The sequence below is a fragment of the Nicotiana attenuata genome, chromosome 10, assembly GCF_001879085.1.
Source record: "Nicotiana attenuata strain UT chromosome 10, NIATTr2, whole genome shotgun sequence".
Classification (NCBI taxonomy): Eukaryota; Viridiplantae; Streptophyta; class Magnoliopsida; order Solanales; family Solanaceae; genus Nicotiana; species Nicotiana attenuata.
In genome coordinates this window covers 47,824,400-47,848,770 of record NC_031998.1, presented here as the reverse complement: position 1 = coordinate 47,848,770, position 24,371 = coordinate 47,824,400, and the positions used below count along the sequence as shown (strand labels likewise).

Sequence of the window (24,371 nt, the reverse complement as noted above, 5' to 3'; positions counted from 1 at the left end):
GCAGATGCGGTTCAAGTGCGCAGAAGCGCGATCGCAGAAGCGGCTTAAGGACCGCAGGTGTGAGGTTTTGCTGAGTGAGGTTGTTTCGCAGAAGTGAGGAATTTACGCAAAAGCGGTGGTTGCAGATGCGACAGTTTGACCGCAAAAGCAGGAATAGCTGGGCAGAGTTATAAAAATCGAGGTTTTGGTTCTTTCTTCAAGTTTTGAGATGTGGGACTCGAATTGAGGCAATTTTTGAAGCAAATTTCATCCCAAGGATTGGGGTAAGTGTTCTACTCATTTTTGATTATATTCCATGAATCTATATTCAATTTTGGCAATTGGTTGATTAATTTAAAAGAGGGAATTGGGGGTTTTGACCAAAAGTTTCGTAATATGAATTTTTGAGTTTTGAACACCGATTTGGAGTCGGATTTGAGTGAAACTAGTATGGTTGGACTCGTAATTGAATGGATTGTCGGATTTTGTGAGTTTTGTTGAGTTTCGAGGCGTGGGACCGGGTGTGATTTTTGGCTGGATTTGGGATTTGATGTAGAATTCGATCTTTTTCAATTGTAATTGCTTCCTTGGGCTTTATCTGATGTATCTGAGTTGCTTTGTCTAGTTTTGAGCCGTTCGGAGGTCGCTGCACGCGTGATGGCATTTTTGGAGCGTCGCTTGGCTTGCTCGGTGTTAGAATTGGCTTGTTCAAGATAAATAACTCTTCCAAACTTAGTGTTGAGGGTATGAAACCCCAAATTACGTATTGTGTGATTGGTATTGAGGTGACACACATGCTAGGTGACGAGCGTGTGGGCGTGCACCCTGTGAATTGTGACTCTGTTGTTTCTATGGAACTATATAGTGGCCCTACCTTGTTGATTTCTGTGTTTTCACCATGTGATAAAGTAACTGAGTTGTCAATCATGCTAGATATCATGTTTAGGCTTTATGTTGATATTGTTAGGACCCATAGTGGTCGTTGCTTGCTGTTATCTCACTGAATTCACTGATATTTTTTACTCACTCATATTCATGCATTAATATCATATCTCAGTCTCAGTTGTTATTTATTGATACATCATATCATTGATCCGGGTTAGCTTTTATGACATCGTGAGCCCATGGGTGAGACTAGAGAGATTGATGACTGAGTGAGGCCGAGAGCCTGATTATGAGTGACAGTTATGGGATCGGGCTACACGCCGCAGCGGTTATATAGATTTATGATAGCTCTTGGGCTGAAGGAGCCCCTCCGGAGTCTGCGCACACCCCCAATGAGCGCGGATGATACTATTGAGGGATGGATTTCCCTGCACATGGATTTGTCCGAAGTACTTACTATCTGGAGATGGATTTCTCCACAGGGTTGGATTGCCCCTTTTCCTCGGTACTGGGTGACTTATAGTCAGTGTTGTATATGTTCCGGGATGGATTTCCCTGGGCTGTATGGGCCATATACAGTACCGAGTGGTTGAGCATGATGAGTGGAAAGAGTGAGGCAGTGAGATTGAGTACTCTGAGAGTGTGAGAACATGATTCATCTCCGAGATACATGGAATTGGCATGCACACATAACTTACACGCATAGAGATGCATTTTTCCTCATGCTGTACGGTATCACATCATTCATGACTTTCACACACATTGATATGTGGGCGTAGGGGGGGTATTTCATACTTGCTATCTGGAAAGAAAATAAAACATCTTATCTATTGTGAAAAGGATTTTGGAAAAATTATAGTTTTCAAACTATCTCATATTTTTCGACGAATTCGGTAAAGGATTTGGGTTTTCACTGTTATTCTTGAAACTATTTTTGGAAAAATTGTGAAAAGCTGAGCATTTTATTTCTGAATTGCTTCCTTATTTATATGCTCTACATTGTTATAAATTGTCGATTGGCTATTTGTGTTGGACCCGACTATGTTCCAGCTCGTCACTACTTTCAACCTAAGGTTAGGTTTGTTACTTATTGAGTACATGGGGTCGGTTGTACTCATACTACACTTCCTGCACATTGCGTGCAGATTTCGGATGTCGATGTTGCTGTGTTCGAGGGGAGCTGGATTGGAAGGTGTACCTGCGTCCCTGTTGTAGCCGCCTCTTGTTCATGGTAGCCTTAGATTTTAAAACTCTGTTTATGTACTTTTCAAACAGAAAGTGTATTTAGTTCATATCAGCTTTGTAAACTCTATTCTTAGAAGCTCATGATTTGTACTACCAGTCCTTGGAAAAAATGTATAAGATCTAGGTAATTCTCTTGTTAAACTGTCTTATTGAATATTATTGGAATTGGATAGTATAGTTGGCTTACCTAGCTGGTTGAGTTAGGTGCCATCACGACTAGTGAATTTTGGATCGTGACAGCTAGCCGGGGAGAGGGGGGACTCTGAAAAACTCAGGTGGTAATGCATTCGTCGACTGAGAATGATGAGGAAAACTAGGAGGACGACTCATTCTAGGAATGTGTGGAGGAATTTGATCACTCGTGGATGGCAAAGTTTTTTTTTCTTCATAGATGTTTCCAGTTCTTTAACCTTAGAAGCCATATGTGAAAATTAAATAAAACAAAATATACTAATAAAAAAATCAACAGGTAAAAAACAATTAAAAAAAGAACATATATAAAGTCCAACAAGATACAAAAATAAAACAATAACATAAGGAATAACGTCATAAAACACACAAACAACTCAATTCTCATCGCTTTCTACATATTGATCATATTCATTTTATCATCGCTTTTTTAATTTTCATCATATAATTCTTAATCCTCGCTTGCTTCATATTCATCACTTGAATCTCCATCCTCGTTTGCCATGGATGTTCCTTGCTCATAATCACTTTGATTTGATCTAAGGACTGAAGGCTCGAATTCCTCGTAGAGGCATTCACTATCATGCAATTCACATGTTAGTTCATCATCCACCATTGCTTCAATACTTGAAATGTCATTCTGGTACGCTACATCTAATGCATCCCCGACCTCGACTGTCACGATCCAAAATCCATTAAAGGTCGTGAAGGCGTCGGACACCGCTGTCGGGCAAGCCAACACTAAATACTTAATTTAGGTCTCATTTTAATATTTTTAAAATCATAGATTTCCTTCAATTAAATAGTAGAAGATGAAAATTTCAGAGTAAATAATAGTGTTCTTAACAATCTCATTACTCAATAACCCATAATCACCCCAGAACCCGGTGTCACAAGTGCATGAGCATCAACTAGGAAATAAAATGAAATACAGCATCTGTCCGGAATACAAATTTGGACATGAAAGAAAATATAAATACTCTAAAGGAGACTCTACTGGCTGCGGGTCGTAATATGGAATGCAGCTCACCTAAGTCCCCGCATTAACCACGTCGTTACGCCCACAAGGCCACTAAATATATATGTGCCTGCACAACAAAATGTGCATCAAGTGTAGTATGAGTACGTAAACCACACGTACCCAGTGAGTATCCAGTCTAACCTCGAATAAGTAGTGACGAGGGGTCGACTCCGATACTTACTATGGGCTATAAATAAAATGCCAATGATATAATTTAAATATGGGTTATATAGAACGGCTGTAAGCTCAATATTATGAAGTAGTAAGCAATTCTTTGATAATTAAGAAATCTCCAAATTTATTTCTCATCATGTAACAATTTATCTCGGGCCAATGAGGCAATATAATTTATTATAAATTTCAAAGCAATCAATTCAATCATGCGCAAATCATGCCAAGGTCGTACGGCCCAATTCAACATATAAATATAAATTGTACACTGCCGAGGGTCGAACGGCTCGACCCAACATATAAATATAAATTGTGCACTGCCGAGGGTCGAACGACACGTACCATAGATGCATCTATTTAACCTGCCGAGGCGAACAACCCGCTCCCATGAGAGTAGTGGAAATTTACCCCACTCGTGGAATATAATTGCGATGCGGTAATACATAGATTTCTTAAGTTATTATAATAGTCCTCAATTTCTTTTCGAAAATACGAAGTTCAAATGAAAACTTTTAAAATCTTAAATTCCTCAATTTCAATTCTCTTCAAGAAAATTAATACGCAACCTCAATCTCGATTCTTCTCAAGGCAAACAATAACCACAAATCAAATAATAATATTAACAAGGCATGATGTAAACCTAAAACTACCCGGACATAGGCATAGCTAGTAGTTACGTACGGACTCTCGTCACCTCGTGCGTACGTAGCCCCCACAATTTGAAGCACATAATGATTTAGTTCACCTATGGGGTTAATTCCCTCTTACAAGGTTAGAAAGGAGACTTACTACACTCCAAAGCCCAATTTCCGGCCCAAGATTATGCTCAAACCCTCAATTCGATGCCGAACAAATCCAAAACTAATCAAATAGTATATAAGCTAATCAATACATGTACAAAAATTCATATTCCAACTATTAAGGTAATTACCTAACCATAAATGTAAGATTCTTAAAATTTACCCCCGGGCCCACGCACCCGGATTCCAGAAATTTTCGAAGAAAGTTGTTACCCATAACCCTATGAAGTCAAATATATGGGTTTTACCAAATTCTATAACCATTTTCCTGGTCAAATCTCATTTTTATCCAAAACCTAGGTTTTCATCTAAACCCTTGATTTCAGCAATTTATACATGTTAATCTACCCATAATCTATGTATTTAACTCATGTTGTGTAGAAATTACTTACCTCAAAGTGCTAGGTGAAAACTCTTCCAAAACCTCCAAAAATCGCCCAAGAGATGAAAGGAAATAAGCTAAATGGTCTAAGTCTCGCAATTAATAAGCTGTGCACAGGCCTCAGATGTCGCATTTGCTACACCTGGTTCGCAAATGCGAAGGTCGCAAATGCAACAAAACCATCGCAAATGCGAACATGGCCCTCCACTGCCAAGGTCGCAAATGCGACCAATGAATCGCAAATGCGAAGTGTGCTGAGGTCGCAAATGCGACCAAATTAATGCAAATGCAAACTCTGCCCAGGTCAGGCTCCATCATAATTGCGAAGCCCTTCTCGCAAATGCGAGGTTCACAAATGCGAGCAAATTCTCGCATTTGCGAGACCTGCAACTGCTGCTAAGAAACACCAAAAAACTGGAGTTTTTCTCATCCTCCCGATCGTTCGAAACTCACCCGAGCCCATGCGGCTCCAAACCAAATACCCCCACAAGTCTAAAAACATAACACAAACTTTTTCGAGGCCTCAAATCACATCAAACAACGTCGAATTCATGAATCGCACCCCATTCCAAGCTCAATGAACTTTAGAACTTCAAACTTCTATATCCGATGCCGAAACCTATCAAATCACGTCCGATTGACCTCAAATTTTGCATACAAGTCACATTCGACATTACGGACCTACTCCAAATTCTGGAATTGGAATCCGACCCCAATATCAAGAAGTCCACTTCCGGTCAAACTTCTCTAAAACCTTCAAATTTCTAACTTTCGCAAATGACCCCAAAATGACATAAGGACCTCCGAATCCACTTCCGGACGCGCTCCCAATACCAGAATATTTTTGACACATGTAAAAGTGATGGAAAACAAAGAATATCTTTTACATACCCGCCAAGCTTCCCTAGAGCCTCCGGTAGCACAACCGAGATACCATACTGAGCTATTCTCAGACTCGGAATCCCAAACGGACATCGGTAACATTGAAATGCACTTCAATCCAAATTCATGAAATTCTTCTGAAATGCTAACTTCCACAATAGGCGCCAAAATGCTCCCGGGTCATCCAAAACCCGATCCAAATATACGCCCAAGTCCAAAATCATCATACGAATCTTTTGGAACCTTCAAATCTCGATTCCGAGGTCGTTTACTCAAAAATCCAACCTTAGTCAATTCTTCCAACTTAAAGCTTTTGAAATGAGAATTTTCTTTCCAAATCAACTCCGAACTTCCCGAAATTCAATTCCGACCACGCGTACAAGTCATGATACCTAAAGTGCAGCTGCTCATGGCCTCAAACCGCCGAACGACAGGCTAGAGCTCAAAACGACCGGTCGGATCGTTACATTCTTTCCCACTTAAACATACATTCATCCTCGAACGTGCTAAGAACTGCTTTGGAGTTGTCCAAAATCACTGCTTAACACCTCGTGCACCTACCCGTGCCACCACAACTCAGTTGAGCACACTAGCTCAGGCCAGTCTGAAGATTCCCACTTTTTCTTAGTCAAATAAGCTAGAGCCCAATTCCAACATCCGGAATTCTCTACCAGGTCTGTTTCCAACATACGAACATCATCTCAATCACTACATGATGCACTAATAAATGTTTGCATACCTTTGCTGAATCCATACCATGCACCGCATAATCCACATGACCATAAGGACATCATCTGATAACGATAGCCTAAATTTCACGAATCCGATGCTCACAACACATTCCATGACTCATATAAGTCCTGTTCCAACTATTACAATACTGCCAAGATGGAAGAGATGTGTAGAAATTCATAACCAACTGCCGAGTCAACAAATCATTGAGTTCCTCTTCTTGACAAGAACCATTACCTTATTCTGGACTGAATATCGATATTTACTCTTTAATACGCTTCATACAAATCTGATCGCACTGATCCCAGGTCCAATAACCTCGCCTCAGCCAGTACAAGCTGCTCAGGCAATAAGCTACCTCAGACACTGCCAAAAGTATCATATGATGCCACAATGTGCCAACAAGCTACAAACTCGAATGTGATACACAAAGAAACAAGCTCTGGAAAGAAGTACTCAACCCACGTAGCTAATTAAAACAACCAAAAAGATGTTATGAACCTTCCCCAGAAAATGAGAAGCAAAACACACCATAATAGATATAAGAAACTATTACTTAACATCACACTGTTGCAGCGTGCAACTCGATCCACACATAATATCGTTGCGGCATGCAACCCGATCCAACAATGATACCTGTGGCGATGTGCCACCTAATCCAAAATACATACCCATGGCAGCGTGCCACCCGATCCAAATAACATACCCGAATATCAACCACAAGCACGCGAAGTGCATAATACAAGTCACGGGGAGACGGATAGCGCCATATGCTACAAAACTCAAGCACGACTAAGGTGCAATAAATTACCTACATCTCGAGAGCCATCCTGCTCATATAACACCATAAGATACACGGGATCACAACACATGTGTGAGTAATCAAACCACCTCACAACCCATACGGCACAATAGAGTATTGCATGATATAGCCGACGACGAAATAACATCCAACGTCCGGATACCCTCCCTAAGAAGTGCTATGATGAATGAACACACCCAGGCTGGTGTTGAGTAAACATCCACATTTGGAACCATCAACGGACCTCAAACGATTCTGATCATACCATTCTTGGGCAAATAACTTCTCATGGACCCACAATGACCTGTTTATGACACGTAAGAACATCCGTCGAATCTGGCCCAAACTTCCATAATTCACAACCAACTGAATAGAACGCCTTTCAGGCCTAAACTCTCACATTAATGATAGTACCAAAATCTCCATACCTGGTTTCAATCTTCAATCAATCAAGTGACTACATGTCACACTTATACAATCTTCCCGCGGGGCATGCTCCCACGACCTTCCGTGCCAGGTAATGAGTCTGCAGCTCTATACCATCGGCCATACCAACGTTGTAAAGCAAATCAAGAATCCAAAATCAGTACGCAAAGCCTCTTACACAGGACACCGATCTCGGGTGACGCTAAATACAATACCAGCTTACTATAACCATCTGAATCCTTTTTCCTGCTCATCCGAGCTGGTGACATTCTTGTCAACACCAAACTGCAACCTTGATCCTCAACTTCCAAATCCCATGCTACTCACTGCACTTAATCATGCCAACATGCAAGAGTACAAGAATTTTATCATAACTTCCGAACCACTAACAGGGTAAACAATTCATCATATAGAAACCTTTTGCTTAGCTCATTTCAAGAGAACCATCACAATACATGACTGAATTCTTATAAACGCAGAAAATACCAACCTCAAGCAGTGGTTGAAACCACCATAACTCTTCCGGAATCTATTTACCCATAACAGGACATTATACTCGAATGTCTCCAAATAAAATCAATTACAGCGACCGTCAAGCCTCGCACGTACCCTCACAAATCACATGTATAACTAAACACGCTGAAGGAACTGATCACGGCCACAATAATGATAATTCAACGATTACTAGCCGACCCGTCTTCTCCCAATTTATTCTTAACTTGCCTCAGAAATAATAATAGCTCCATTCAAAACATCACGAGCCCAATTCTGCACTCACCCTGAGTGACCTTATTTCACGAGACCACGTTGTCTCAAAACCCACGAACCATCTCATGTCCTTCCTTGTGCGCACATTCGCATCTTTAACTAGTACACCCATTCTGATAGTTCCTCTTTGAATCCAAAATTATTGTCCCCCCATTCCTCTCACGTTACACCGTGGACCGAAGATAACACAGAACACTCCAAGACCCTTTTCATAATCCATTGCAAAAGCTTAATGCTCAACCCTGCTACGGACTCGAAGTCCTTAGGCACCACACTTTAACTTTTGAATCCACCGGGACCATTGTTGAGAGTCACCCACTCTAACTTGGTCCCAAATATAATCAACTCCAAGGCTCTGCTAGCACATTAACACCCTTCTCAAAGAAATGCCCGACTGAATCACCTTTCTTGTGAATCACCTCAACACGAAGCATAAATCTTGAGTCTTCCCAAAGCCTAAACATAAATTGATAAGGCCAATTATAGCACACATTCCTCAAATCCTTTACTCAAATTACCACTGATGTTCTCTTTCCTTAGTCATAATAATCCATTAATATGCCGATGACCAGAAACTTCACAAGTAGATAACCATACAATCCAATCGTAGGCGGTGGAGCTCTCCTAGTTAGCTTGAAGACACCTATTACATAACTCTGGAATCCACTGAGATTCCTTATCCCCCATTGACATGGTCTTGCACAATCAACCCACCAAATTCCTCGTAATCCTTCTATTAGCATTTTATGAACATTCTGAATCACTAACCACATTTACATATTCGACCTGTTACCGGATAAACAGTAGAATTCTTCGTAGAAGCTTTGTCAACCACGCGACCGCTGACCTACTCACAGGAGATAACCCACCTGTGGAAATTACATGCCGACATCTTCCAACGTCACTGCACTGGGTACAACTACTACAAAATCAGTAACCCATCCTGAGCCCGTGCTCCTTCACCAGCTGTACAAGTCCGTTCACTCCTCGTGGACATCAACTAAAGGTGTGACAATACATTCCAATCCAAAGTCATGTCATATCCTTCTTCATATCAAACAACTCTTTTCCGTCGTATCCAAGCTCCCACAGTATAATAGCCAATATTCGAAATCAAGTCTGTAGAATTAGTCACTGACACCACGAATCTCATATCACTCTAAACTTTTCTCAAGGTGTGTAGTCATTCTACCACAGAACCCATATGCTACCTACCACTCTCCCACTTTGTTCAAACTTACTCCTTTAAGCAACTACTCGACTCATGTTTCTCACACTTGGCCTTCTAGAAGTTTAACCACCACAAGACACCTCCCACACGCCCTTCCTTATCCTTCGTTGTCTAGTTGTTTCCTTAAATCAGTATCTATCTCTGTTGCACTTGAACCAATAGATTGCCACCAATTTTAAACCTCCCCGAAGATCATCTTCCTTGAGCCTTCAACACTCGGACCATCGATTAAATCCTGAACCACCTCACAATGCGATCTCTGACAGCCGCTTCCCGGCACTATTTCACAATACCCTGCCCTGAAGGCAAATTGATGAAGACCATCACACCGGCGAACTTAACGCATTCAACAAGGACAACGACACCACATCACAGATAAAAATTCCACCACGCTCGAAAATACCAAGTCTCGTTGCTCCACCAATCCAACTCTGAACATTCTTAGTCCGATTGCCTTTCCTCTGCCGGAAGTAAAATACTGAATCTCTGAATTATGTACCGAGTAAAACCTCCTTTCAAGTCATTCACTGCCCCGATGCATAGACAAGCATCCTACCATTACACCAACATTGTGCGATAGCAACGCACCTATCGTTATAACAATCAATGCCAAATCCCAAAACCTCAGGTAATACTGATACTGAGATAAAACGCCAGAATGGCCTTCCACAAGGTGACGACAATAGACCAATCAAATACGTAGGGAGAAACAACATGCACCACATATGTAGTACCATTAAAATTCCTCGATTCCCAATTTATAACCAGCTCTTCACGTCGCATAAGATTGAATAGGAAAGAGACAAAGGCGTAAGCCTCAAAGGGATCAAATCGCACGATGAGGAATCAAGAAGGGAAGTGCTCCTATCAGCTCTATAGCCTCCCGAAGATAAGTATAGACATTTGCGTACCGATCCGCAAGACTCTACTAGACTTGCTCATGACTCGTGAGACCTAAGTGAACCTAGTGCTCTAATACCATGTTGTCACGATCCAATATCCATTAAAGGCCGTGATGGCTCCGGACACCGCTGTCAGGCAAGCCAATACTAAATACTTAATTTAGGTCTCACTTTAATATTTTTTAAATCATAGATTTCCTTCAATTAAATAGTAGAAGATGAAAATTTCAGAGTAAATAATAATGTTTTTAACAATCTCAATACTGAATAACCCATAATCACCCCTGAACCCGGTGCCACAAGTGCATGAGCACTAATTAGGAAATAGAACGAAATACAACATCTGTCCAGAATACAAATTTGGACAGGAAAGAAAATATAAGTACTCTGAAAAAGACTCTGTTGACTGCGGGTTGTAATATGGAATGCAGCTCACCTAAGTCCCCGCATTAACCATGCCGCTGTGCCAGCAAGGCCACTAAATATATATGTGCCTGCACAACAAAATGTACAGCAAGTGTAGTATGAGTACATAAACAACACGTACCCAGTAAGTATCCAGTCTAACCTCGAAGAAGTAGTGACGAGGGATCGACTCCGATACTTACTATGGGATATAAATAAAATGCTAATGATATAATTTAAACATGGATTATATAGATTGGCTGTAAGCTCAATATTATGAAGTAGTAAGCAATTCTTTTATAATTAAGAAATCTCCAAATTTATTTCTCATCATTTAAAAATTTATCTCAGGCCAATGAGGCAATATCATTTATTATAAATTCTAAAGCAATCAATTCAATCATGCAAAAATTATGCCGAGGTCGTACGGCCCGATCCAACATATAAATATAAATTGTGCACTGTCGAGGGTCGAACGGCTTGAACCAACATATAAATTATAAATTTTGCACTGCCGTGGGTCGAACGGCACGAACCATAGATGCATCTATTTAACCCGTCGAGGCGAACGGCCCGCTCCCATGAGAGTAGTGGAAATTTATCCAACTCGCGGAATATAATTGCGACGCGGTTACACATAGATTGCTTAAGTTATTATAATATTCCTCAATTTCTTTTTGAAAATACGAAGTTCAAATTAAAACTTTTAAAATCTTAAATTCCTCAGGTCATGCTCCATCGTAATTGCGAAGCCCTTCTCGCAAATGCGAGGTTCGCAAATGCAAACAAATTCTCGCATTTTCGAGACTTGCAACTGCTGCTAAGAAACACCAGAAAAATTGGAGTTTTTCTCATCCTCCCGAACGTCCGAAACTCACCCGAGCCCTCGGAGCTCCAAACCAAACACCCCCACAAGTCTAAAAACATAACACAAAATTGTTCGAGGCCTCAAATCACATCAAACAACGTCAAATTCATGAATCGCACTCCATTCCAAGCTTAATGAACTTTAGAACTTCAAACTTCTACATCCAATGCCGAAAGCTATCAAATCACGTTCGATTGACCTCAAATTTTGCATACAAATCACATTCGACATTACGGACATACTCCAACTTCTGTAATGGGAATCCGACCCCGATATCAAAAATTTCACTTCCGGACAAACTTCTCAATAACCTTCAAATTTCTAACTTTCGCCAAATGACCCCAAAATGACCTAGGGACCTCTGAATCCACTTCCGGACGCGCTCCCAATACCATAATCACCATACGGAGCTATTCTCAGACTCGGAATCCCTAACGGACATTGATAACATTGAAATGTACTTCAGCCCAAATGTATGAAATTCTTCCAAAATGCTAACTTCCATAATAGGCGCCGAAACGCTCCCGGGTCATCCAAAACCCGATCCAAACATACGCCTAAGTCCAAAATCATCATACAAACCTGCTGGAATCTTCAAATTCCGATTCCAAGGTTGTTTACTCAAATATCCAACCTTAGTCAATTCTTCCAACTTAAAGCTTTCGAAATGAGAATTTTCTTTCCAAATCAACTCCGAACTTCCCGAAATTCAATTCCGGCCACGCGTACAAGTCATGATACCTAAAGTGAAGCTGCTCATGGCCTCAAATCGCCGAACGATGTGCTAGAGCTCAAAACGACCGGTCAGGTCGTTACATCAACTCTACCCACAGGCTTTGTTTTTATTACTCACCATGCAGCCTTCTTCTTGCACAACGGATAAGGTGCGTAATACACAAGTTTCACATTTTGTGCTATGATAAATGGGTCATAGAGTCTATACCTCCCCGTGTGCTTTATTTCAATTATTTTATACTGCAGATGCACCTTTGTACCTCTAGCAGGTGTTGGATCATACCATTTACACTGAAAGAGTACCAACTTTTTCTTCGGCCAATAAACACTATACTTGAGTCCTAATATCTGTTGAAGCACGCCATAATAATCACCATCAACCTTCACACTCACGCCACTATTATTAGTTTTTTTGCCCTTAGATCATTCTTCTGTATGAAACTTGTAACCATTGATGGAGTACTGAGACATCATTCTGACCTTAGGGCTAGGCCCCAAGCAATATCATGCAAAAATTGATCATTTATGCCATTATCTGGATTATGAACCTAGATCGAACCCAATATATAACAGTTAATTAGAAATTAAAAAGTATGTACACTTGATATATAATAATTTGCATTGGAAGAAACTTCGCTAATACTTACAAACTGTTTAGACCATTCTACAAACTTAGGATAAACATGTTCATGCCCATATGTACCCATAAACCAACTGTCAGACATATTTGAAACTTTTCATTTTTTAAAATATTGATAATTGAGATTGAATATAAGTCGGTAATATAAATGTACACTTACGTATAATAAGGTTGGACTTTGGGACAATTTATTAGAACATATGTTGTAGCTGACTTTAGCTCTATCTCATCCATAAATCGTATTGGACTACGTTTGAACGCCTTTTCCAAGTTGATTGAATATGGAAAAGGGTGGTACCAATGGATCGGTATTGTCACCATCATCATGCGATCAGGTCTATTTCATAAATATAGCACATCATGTTCAAAATAATATAAACAAAAATAAGATGTTTCTCTAGACAGATATGCCCTCACATATCGATCGCTCAATCCTTGATCGATTTTTCACGGTACGCTTACATTTGCCAATCATCCTGCATAGCACGATTTTGAGATGAAATTATATTAAAATGAAATACATAAGGATTAATGATTAAAGATAATTACCTCTCGAAGGGATACATCCATCTACGTTGAACATACCCTCCTGGCCGTGCCTTGCCCAAGGTGAATTGGAAGATATTCCATCACATCGAAAAACTAAGCGGAAATTTTTTTGCCAACTTATTTAAAGTTAAGTGAATGTTACTGTCCATGTAAGCTAGGTTCTCCACCCTCAATGTGCTAGAGTATAACTCCTTGAAAAATAAGCATATCTCATTGATGGGCTTCCATATTCTATCCGGCAAAGCATTAAATGCAATAGGCACCAGATTCCATGAAAATGTGACAATCGTGGATTCTCATAGACGTCGACCTCCCTTCTTTGATGTCAACACAACTAGATAAGTTTGATGCATACCCATCAGGTTTCCTGAAATTATTAAACCAATCACAAATCTCTCTTCTTTCATCTAAAGTGAATGTGTAACTGGCCTTAGGCTTCTGAATCTTGTTGTTCAAGTATGTCAACTACAACTCAGCCCGCCTATACATCCATCACAGTATTAAACAAGTTATCAAAAAAGTTCTTCTCGATATGCATGACATCAAGATTATGTCGAAGAATATTGTGCTTCCAATAAGGTAACTCCCAAAAAATGCCCTGCTTTGTCCAGTTGTGTGTTACACCATACCCCGGTATCTTATTAGGCAATGGATACTCTGCTACCTTCAGTACATTCCTAACTCTATTCCAAATCTCTTCAGGCAACAAGACATGCGGTGGCTCCTCATAATCGATTTTGTTCTTCATAAATTCACTACTATTTCTCATAAACTCATGATCTATTGGCAAGGAGCGGCGATGACAGTCAAACCATCTGTTCTTGCCTCAATGTTTTAAAGTGAATGCCTTTGTGTCTTCCATACAATTCGGGCAAGCTAACTTTCCCGTTGTTGACTACCCGGACATCATTCCATAAGCAAGAAAATTATTTATAATCCACATCAAAGCAGCACAGAGTCTGAAGTTTTGCTTAGTTTATATATATCATATGTTTCCACACCTTCATGCCATAATAACTTCAACTCATCAATTAGGGGTTACATGTATACATCAATCAATTTTTTTTGGATTACGTGGACTTGGAACAATACAAGTGTAACGACCCGACCAATCATTTTGAGCATTTGCACTTCGCTCGGCAGTTTACGGGCATGAGTAGCTCGGTATGATTTATTATTACTTATGTGAATCGTCGGTTTTGGTTTTCAGGTTATTCAAAATTGATTTGGAAGAATGATTCTCAATAAGGAAACTTTAAATTTGAAAGAGTTGACAAAGTTTGACTTTTTAGTAGTTGACCTCGAATTGGATTTTTTATGGTTCCGTTATCTCCGTTGGGTGATTTTAAACTTAGGAGCGCATCCGGATTGTGATTTGGAGGTCCGTAGTAGAATTTCGCTTGAAATGGCGAAAGTTGAAATTTTGGAAAGTTTGACCGGGAGAAGACTTTTTGATATCAGGGTCGGATTCCGATTCCAGAAGTTAGAGCAGATCCATAAGGTCAAATGTGACTTGTGTTCAAAATTTGAGGTCAATCAGACGTGATTGATAGGTTTCGGCATCGGTTGTGGAAATTTGATGTTTCAAAGTTCATTGATTTAGAATTGAGGTGTGATTCATCGTTTTGATGTTGTTATGTGTGTTTTGAGGCCTCGAGTAGGTCCGTGCTATGGTATGGGACTTGTTGGTAGGTTTGGATGGGGTCACGAGGGGCTCGGGCGTGTTTCGGATTGATGTCGGGCTATTTTTCCTTCATATTTGTATTGTTGGTTCTGTAGAATTCTAGGCTTCTGGTTTCCTTAATCGCGATCGCGGAGTACAGATCGGAATCACATAGGGTTGTTGGATGGCTGAGTAGGATTGTTCATCGCATTCCCGAGTTCAGAGATGCGTTCGCGGAGGTTGAGACATTTGTTCAGTGCGTTCGCGAACCTGGTGATGCGTTCGTGTAGTAGGAAGGAAGGCCTAAGGATGTCAGGCGTTTGTTCTTCGCGATCACGAAATGTGGTATGTGATTGCGTAACTCCAGGTTTTTGTTTATCGCGTTCGCGTCTTTGGTGTTGCGTTCGCATAAGAGCAATTTCAGCTGGTGAGCACTTGTTCTATGCGAACGCGTGGAATTGTCCGTGTTCGCGAAGTGTAATAGCTGGGCAGATTCTATTAAATTTCATTTCGAGGGTTTCGGCTATTTTTACATTTTTGGAGCTAGGGAGCTCAGACTAAGGCGATTCTTGAAGAAATTTTCACCATATGAATTGGGGTAAGTGTTCTCTACTCGGTTTGGTTATATTCCATGAATCTATCTTCGATTTTAGATTTTGGTTGATGAATTTTAAAGAGGAAATTGGGGGTTTTGGCCTAAAATTTCATAATATGAATTTTTGAGTTTTGAACATCGATTCGGAGTCGAATTTGAGTGAAACTAGTATGGTTGGACTCGTAATTGAATGGATGGTCTGATTTTGTGAGTTTTATTGGGTTCCAAGGCGCGAGCCCGGGTGTGATTTTTGGCCGGTTTTGGTTTTTGATTAAGGATTCGATCTTTATCATTCGGGATTGTTTCCTTGGGCTTTATTTGACGTATTTGAGTTTCTTTTGGGTAGTTTTGAGTATTGGAATTGGCTTGTTCGAGGTAAGTAACTCTTCTAAACTTAGTGCTGAGGGTATGAAACCACGAATTACGTGTTGTGTGATTGGTATTGAGGTGACGCACATGCTAGGTGACGGGCGTGTGGGCGTGCACCCTGTGAATTATGACTCCGCTGTTTCCATGGTACTATATAGTGGTCCTATTTTGTTGATATATGTGTTTTCACCATGTGATAAAGTAATTGAACTGTCAACCATGCTAGCTATCATGATTAGACTTTATGCCGATATAGATGGGACCCATAGTGGTCGTTTCTGGTTGTCATCTTGGTATTTTTCACTCAGTCATATTCATGCATTCATATCATATCTCGGTCTCAATTGTTATTTATTGATACATCAATTCATTATTGTCGGGCTAGATTCATGACATTGTGAGCCCGTGAGTGAGACTGGAGAGTTTGATGACTGAGTGGGGCCGAGGGCCTCAGTGAGAGTGATATAAAGCTCTGTTTATGTATTTCAAACAGAAGATGTATTTACTTCATTTCAGCTTTGTACTATTCTTAGAAGCTCATGATTTGTACTACCAGTTCTCGGGGAATGAATAAGTTTCAGATAATTTCTTCCATTTAATTATTCTATTAATTTCATTGGAAATGGATAATTATTAATTGGCTTACCTAGCAAGTTGGGTTAGGTGCCATCACGACTAGTCGGATTTTGGGTCATGACAACAAGTTAGAAACAAATATTGTCTTGTCATACACAATTCAGGCAGCAGATTATACGAATTAACAAACACTAGCCAACATGAATATGGTGCAGCAGACACTGTAAATGGAGTGAATCCATCAGCACATAATCCCAGCCTAATATTTCTCGATTCACCTGCAAAGTCTGGGAACGCCCTATCAAAATGCTTCCATGCTTCTCCATCTGACGGATGACATAACACGCCATCTGGCCCAAGTCATAATTTCTACGGTACACACCCACACGCCCGTCACCTAGCATGTGCGTCGCCTCCAAACCAATCACATGACGCATAATCCGGGGTTTCATACCCTCAGAACCAGATTTAGAACTGTTACTTACCTCAATTTGAGCAAAACTCTACTCCAATATGCCTTTGCCTCGCGAGTCTGCCTCCAAATGTCTCGAATCTAGCCACAAGCACTATAATACAATCAATACGGGCTAAAAGAATCAATTCCACAAGAAAAATACAAAATTATAAGTCGGAATCCGAAATTGGCCAAAAGCCGCCCCCCGAACCCACATCTCGAAATCCGACAAAAGTCACAAAACCCAAAACCCATTCACTCACGAGTCTAACCATACCAAACTTATCAAAATCCGACATCATTTCGCCACTCAAACCCCCAAAATTAACTCTCCAAATCTCTAGCCTCGAACTCCCAAATTTCACCTCAAAAACACACCAACTAGGTAGAAAATCAGTGGGGAAACATAATTATTGAAGAAGAATAGACACAAGGAGCTTACCTCAAGAATTTATTCAAAACCCCTCTCAAAAACNCAATTGTTATTTATTGATACATCAATTCATTATTGTCGGGCTAGATTCATGACATTGTGAGCCCGTGAGTGAGACTGGAGAGTTTGATGACTGAGTGGGGCCGAGGGCCTCAGTGAGAGTGATATAAAGCTCTGTTTATGTATTTCAAACAGAAGATGTATTTACTTCATTTCAGCTTTGTACTATTCTTAGAAGCTCATGATTTGTACTACCAGTTCTCGGGGAATGAATAAGTTTCAGATAATTTCTTCCATTTAATTATTCTATTAATTTCATTGGAAATGGATAATTATTAATTGGCTTACCTAGCAAGTTGGGTTAGGTGCCATCACGACTAGTCGGATTTTGGGTCATGACAACAAGTTAGAAACAAATATTGTCTTGTCATACACAATTCAGGCAGCAGATTATACGAATTAACAAACACTAGCCAACATGAATATGGTGCAGCAGACACTGTAAATGGAGTGAATCCATCAGCACATAATCCCAGCCTAATATTTCTCGATTCACCTGCAAAGTCTGGGAACGCCCTATCAAAATGCTTCCATGCTTCTCCATCTGACGGATGACATAACACGCCATCTGGCCTTCTATGTTCATAATGCCATCTCATATGATGAGCGAAACTCATTGATGCACACAACCTCTTTAACCTTGGTACAAGGGGTAAGTAGTGCATCGCCTTCACTGGAACCTTCTTTTGTTTAGCATTTGTCACTTCTTTGTAACGCGGCTGGTTACAAAATTCACAATTTTCTGAAGCTGAATCTTCCTTATAGAATAACATGCAACCTTTCTCACAATAATCAATCCTCTCCGATGAAAGACCCAACTTGGAAACCACTTTCTTTGCCGTGTAAAAATCTTTGGGCAAGTCAATCTTGGTTGGATTAAGTTCATTCATAAGGCCAATGATAGAATCCATGCCCGCTTGAGAAATAGAATTATCCAATTTAATACTTAGTAATCTAACTGCAACAGACAACTTTGAATGCGTTGCGCCTTCATAAAGTGGACAACTAGCTTCCTCTAACTGTTTGAAGAAGCTCTTAGCCTCATCATTTGGTTCGGATTGAGCCTCAGGGAAAGCATCCCTCTTCATTTCATTAAATCTATAATTTTCAACATTAATATTCTCCGTTGTGCGACTACCTTCTTCACCACCAAATGAGTTCTCAAAATGAACATCATCTACACTAGCATGAATCTCCCCATGCACAGTCCACACGTAATAATTTTTCATAAACCCCTTCTTATACAAATGAACAGTAACACTATCAGGCCGCAATAACTTAAGACACTTGCATTTCATATAGGGGCACCTAATTATCCCATCGATAAGAAAATCATCAAGTGTCTTTGCCTTAACAATAAAGCTAGCAACCCTTTCTATAAATTCATCCCGCAAACCTGTATGATTCGGATGATTCCTATCATACATTCATCTACGATGCCCAAATTCCATCTGCACATAGAAGAGAATTAGAAGTTGAAATATATTTATGTTATTTAATTTTATTATATTCTTCAAAGGTTACTTATATAAATAGTTTTATAATGTATTCTAGTATAATATAATATTTATCTATTGTCACGACCCAAAATCCACCAAAGGTCGTGATGGCACCTAACACAGCCGTCAGGCAAGCCAATGGTGAATGATTTAACTTAATTACTCATATTAGTATTTTTGAAACCATAATTTTTCATCAATTAAATAGTAAGAAATAGAGTTTATAGGATAAATGATAATATTTTCACAAACTACCAAAACGAATAACCCGTAAGCATCCCCAAAACTCGGTGTCACAAGTGCATGAGCATTAACTAGGAAATATAATAAAATACAACATCTGTCTCGAATGCAAATTAGACAGAAAAAATATAAATAACTCTGATGGAGACTCTATAGGTTGCGGATCGTAACATTAAATGCAGCTCACGGTAAGTCCCCGCAATTAGGGGTGTTCATAAAAACCCGAAAAATCGAACCAAATCGAAAACCAAACCAAACTGACCAAAAAACCCGATACTTCTTAGTTTGGTTTGGTTTTGGTTTTAAATTTTAAAAACCGATCAAATTTGGTTTGATTTTGGTTTTAATCAAAAAATAACCGAAAAAACCCGAACCAAACCGACTATAGGAGTAGCTATTTTAAATTTATTATTACACCTATATATATGTATATTTTTATACAAAGTTTCAAAATTTTTATGGTGTATGTTAATTGTTTGCACTTTTAGTACAATTCTTTACCTTTATATTCTAGTTTGATTGGTAGTTTTCTTTTGTTAAGTTTAAGAATCCATTTCATATTAAAAAAATATTTTTAATTGAGTCCTTAAATTATTCATCACTATTTGATTCAATTATCATCAATATATTTTAGTAAATAATAGATTTCTCAAAGGGCAATTGATTTGATAGTGTTACGTTGAAAATGTGGTCGCCGGAATATGTGGGTAGTGTATGTCTTATATTTAAGAAAAAACGACAAATAACCGAAAAAACCGAAAAAACCGAAAAACCGACAAAACCTGCATAAACCGAATCGAGGAAAAACCGACTTAATTGGTTTGGTTTGGTTCTAATATTTGAAAAACCGACTTACTTGGTTTGGTTTTATTTTAGGGAAAAACCGATTCAAAGCGAACTATAAACACCCCTACCCGCAATAATCGCGTCTCTGCGCCCAAAAGACCACCAGACATATATGTATCTACACAAAAATGTGCAACAAGTGTAGCATAAGTACGTAAATAAACGCGTACCCAGTAAGAATCTAGACTAACCCCAGAGAAGTAGTGACGTGGGGTCGACATTGTGACGACCCGGCCGGTCGTCTTAAGAATTAACGCCCCTATCCCCTATTAACTGCTTCCCCTAAGTTCATTTCTGCTATTTTGGTTTGCTGGGACGTTCGGTGTTGAGTTTCGGAGAGTTTTGGGACACTTAGTCCCTAAATGAGAGCTTAAGTGGTGAAAAGTGGTCCGTAGTCGGAGCAGTGTGAAGACGACCTTGGAATGGAAATTCGATGGTTCCGTTAGCTCCGTTAGGTGATCCGGGGTTGGGAGCGTGTTCGGAATGTATTTTGGAAGTCCGTAGCTCATTTAGGCTTGAAATGCCGAAGTTTGAATTTTTGAAGTTTCCGGTCCGATAGTGAGTTTTTGATCCGAGGGTCGGATTGGAATTCCGGAAGTTGCAGTAGCTCCGTCATGTCATTTGGGACGTGTATGCGAAATTTTAGTTCATTCGGACGTGTTTTGGTTAGGTTTTTGATCGAAAGCGTATTTGAGGAAATTTGAAGTTCTTAGGCTCAAATCCTTGTTTAATTTGAGTTTCCGACGTTGTTTTAGGTGGTTTAAGGATTGGTACAAGTTTGAATGATGTTATGGGGTATGTCCGTAGGTTTGGTTGAGGTCCCGGGGGCCTCGGGTGTGTTTCGGATGCTCAACGGAGCATTTTGGAGTTGTAAAAATTGCAGAAAAATCCTTCAGCTGTTGCAGATCACTTTCTTCTTCGCGATCGCGTCCCAGCTCACGCGATCGCATAGAGCAATCTGGAGGGGGGCCCAATTCCTTAATCGCGATCGCATGGATTGATTCGCGATCGCATAGCTCTGCCTTTCCCTTCTTCGCGTTCGCGTGTCCTCAGACGCGATCGCGTGAGGTCAGTTTTTCCTCTTCTGCGATCGCATGCCTTTTTACGCGATCGCGTAGGCCTTTTTCCTGGAGCCTTATTTTTACTCTACGCGATCACGTCCCTATTTTCGCGATCGCGATTCGTTAAACACCTGGGCAGTATTTAACATTCCAAAAACGAGGGTTAGCCATTTTTATCAAAATACAAGCTTGGGAGCTCGGGTTTGGGAGAAATTTCGAAGGGTTTTCGAGAGCAACAATTTGGTAACGATTCTTTACTCTCTTATGCTTAATACCCACTAATCTAATCACAAATTCATCCTTAATTTCGGATTTTTGACTGAAAAATGGGTAAAACTTCATAGGCTAAACTATTGAGTTTTGAGTGGGTGTTTGACCTCCGATTTTGGGAGATTTTTATATGGTTAGACTCGTGAGAGTACGAGGGTTCTGAAAATGTGAAAATTATTCGATTCTGTGACGTTGTCCTGAGGGGCATTTTGGTCATTTTACCTAATTTCGCGCCTTAGCGTTGAATTAATTAGTAGAATCAGTTGCTTGCGATGTTATTTACAATGTGTAATTGAATTGAATAGATTTGGGCCATTTGGAGTCGGATACTCGTGGCAAAGGCGTGGTTTCTAGTTGATTTTGAGCCGGTTCGAGGTAAGTGGCTTGTCTAACCTTGTGTGGGGACCTTTCCCCTTAGGATTTGTTATTTGGTAATTTGAGTGCTTTGTACGCGAGGTGACGAGCGCGTACTTGAGCCAATTGTTGAAAATTCGGTTCTTACTTAAAATATTGAGGCTGAGTTTCCTTCATATTTGCCTTATTTTACTTGCAATTATAACCTGTGTTAGATTCGAAAAGCATGTTTAGTTGATTCAACTTGCCTAATTGATTAAGTTGCCTTGCCTGCACTACGTGAAGCATGCTAGATTAGTACTACCTGTTGCTTGTCTTTTGTACTTCATTTCTGAGTATCTTCTGGTTGTGGTTGCGCATTTACATTGGGACTACGGATGTGGGATTCCGGTAGGTCCCCCCCCCCCTTGTTTGTTTACTTTGGGACTACGGGTTTGATTCTTGGTAGATCCCCCTGCACTTTTACTTTGGGACTGCAGGTTAGATTCCTGATAGATCCCCCTGCACATTGATAGTTGGACTACGGGACGGTATCCCGGGAGATCCTTCGGAGTTACACAAATGATGGACTACGGGACGGTATCCCGGGAGACCCACTGGACAGTTGAGAAAAGGACTACAGGACGGTATCCTGGGAGATCCTCGTTGTTATCATTGGTATTGATTTGTACATATTCCGTGTTTATTTTTTCTTTGTGTAGTTGTTATCGCCTTGTTTAACCTGTCTATTCTTATTGCTGTATTCATTATTACTGTTAGTTTTCATATTGTTAATTCATATTATGTTGTTTGACCTCAGTAGGGCCCTGACCTTCCTCTTCACTACCCAACCGAGGTTAGGCTTGGCACTTACTGAGTACCGTTGTGGTGTACTCATGCCCCTTCTACGCATGTTTTTCATGTGCAGATCCAGGTACCTCCACTCAGGCGTACTATCCTCGAGGCGGAGAGATCTAGTGGAGACTTCGAGGTATATATGCCGCGTCCGCAGACCGGGAGTCTCTATTCAGTTCCAGCTTTGGTAGTTATTCTATCCTTTCTTCAGTTGTTTAGATATTTTGGAGTTAGAGCAGCATATTACATTTCTATTAGCTTGTGGTTCCCGTGAGTTTTCGGGTTTTGGGATGAAATTGTAGACTTCCGCGTTTTATTTTTGAGTTGTATATGCCAAGTGGCACTTATATACCGTTTTCTTCTAGGTTTGCTAAATTTAATTAAATGTTTCCGCAAGTCATATTAATTTCCACATTGTTAGGCTTACCTAGTTGTAGGAACTAGGTGCCATCACGACATGTTCATGGAGGGTGAACTGGGGTCGTGACAGACATCGACACTTACTAGTGGTCCAATAAGACAGATATAGTAAGAAGTAGCAGATATGGGGCAGAGTAAACAAACGAAATAAACAAGTATAATTACGTGATACAATCCTCCTCTCTACAATAGACTCAAGCTCTCAATTAGCAATTACCTCCTCAACCGGAGCACATATATATAATGGACCTCACCAGATGGGTTGTCATAATTCGAACCAGGAAGACTCATAGATACACTGACTTCTTGTCAAATATTACACATGATTCCATGAGAGTATTTTATAGAAATGCCGAGGTGTATGGCCCAATCCCATCATAATCTATGCACTGCCGAGGGTCGAACGGCACGAACCATAGATGCATCTATTACTGCCGAGGCGAACGGCCCGCTCCCAATTTGGTTAAATCCTCTCCTTTAAGCAATTTCTCGACTTACGCTTTTCATGATTGACCCGCTAGTAATTCAACCACCGCGAGACACCTTCCGCCCTATCCTTCTTTATCTTCCGCTGCCCAAATATTGCCTCAAAGCAAAATCTATCACTGTAGCACCTGACCTGATAAATTTCTACCAACTCTAAGCCTCCTCAAAGATCATCTTTCCCGAGCCATCAGTATTAAAAACGCTAATTCGATCCTAAGGCCAACACAGACCTGCCATATCTGACAACCGTTTCTGAGGCACTATTTCACAACATCCTGCCCCGAAGGCAAATCAAAGGAGACCATAAAACCGGTGAACCTTAAAGAGTTCCAACAAGGAAGAAGACACCACATCAAAATGAGAATTCCACTACACTCGAGAACATCAAGTCTCGCTACTCCGTCAACCCAAGCCTGAGTATTCATAAATCGATTGTCTTTCCTCTGCGACATTTAAATGCTGAATCCCTAATTCATGCACCAAGAAATCCTCCTTTCAAGTCATTCACTACCTCGACACATAGACAAGCACCCTACCATTATACAAAAATTGTGCGATAACAATGTCTGAACATCATAGCAACCCGCGCGTAGCCT

At 40.2% G+C, this 24,371-nt stretch overlaps 1 protein-coding gene across 1 annotated transcript; it reads right to left on the bottom strand.

Moving 5' to 3' along the window:
* Nucleotides 8,624-19,189, bottom strand: LOC109233784. The gene is made up of 4 exons (XM_019399647.1): nt 18,181-19,189; nt 10,852-10,909; nt 10,102-10,176; nt 8,624-8,738 (listed from the first exon to the last, which is right to left on the bottom strand). Exons 1-4 carry the CDS (start codon nt 19,187-19,189, stop codon nt 8,624-8,626), a joined length of 1,257 nt encoding a protein of 418 aa, XP_019255192.1.

Bases quoted from the DNA above. Each gene is read 5' to 3' on its own strand.
- LOC109233784 (XM_019399647.1), bottom strand. From the start codon at position 19,189: ATGTATGATAGGAATCATCCGAATCATACAGGTTTGCGGGATGAATTT. The intron at 10,910-18,180 runs GTTGGCTAGTGT...TTTGTTGTGCAG, and splicing joins GTCTGCTGCACCATATTCAT to GCACATATATATTTAGTGGC. The intron at 10,177-10,851 runs GTGAGCTGCATT...ACCTTGTGGAAG, and splicing joins TGGTTAATGCGGGGACTTAG to GCCATTCTGGCGTTTTATCT.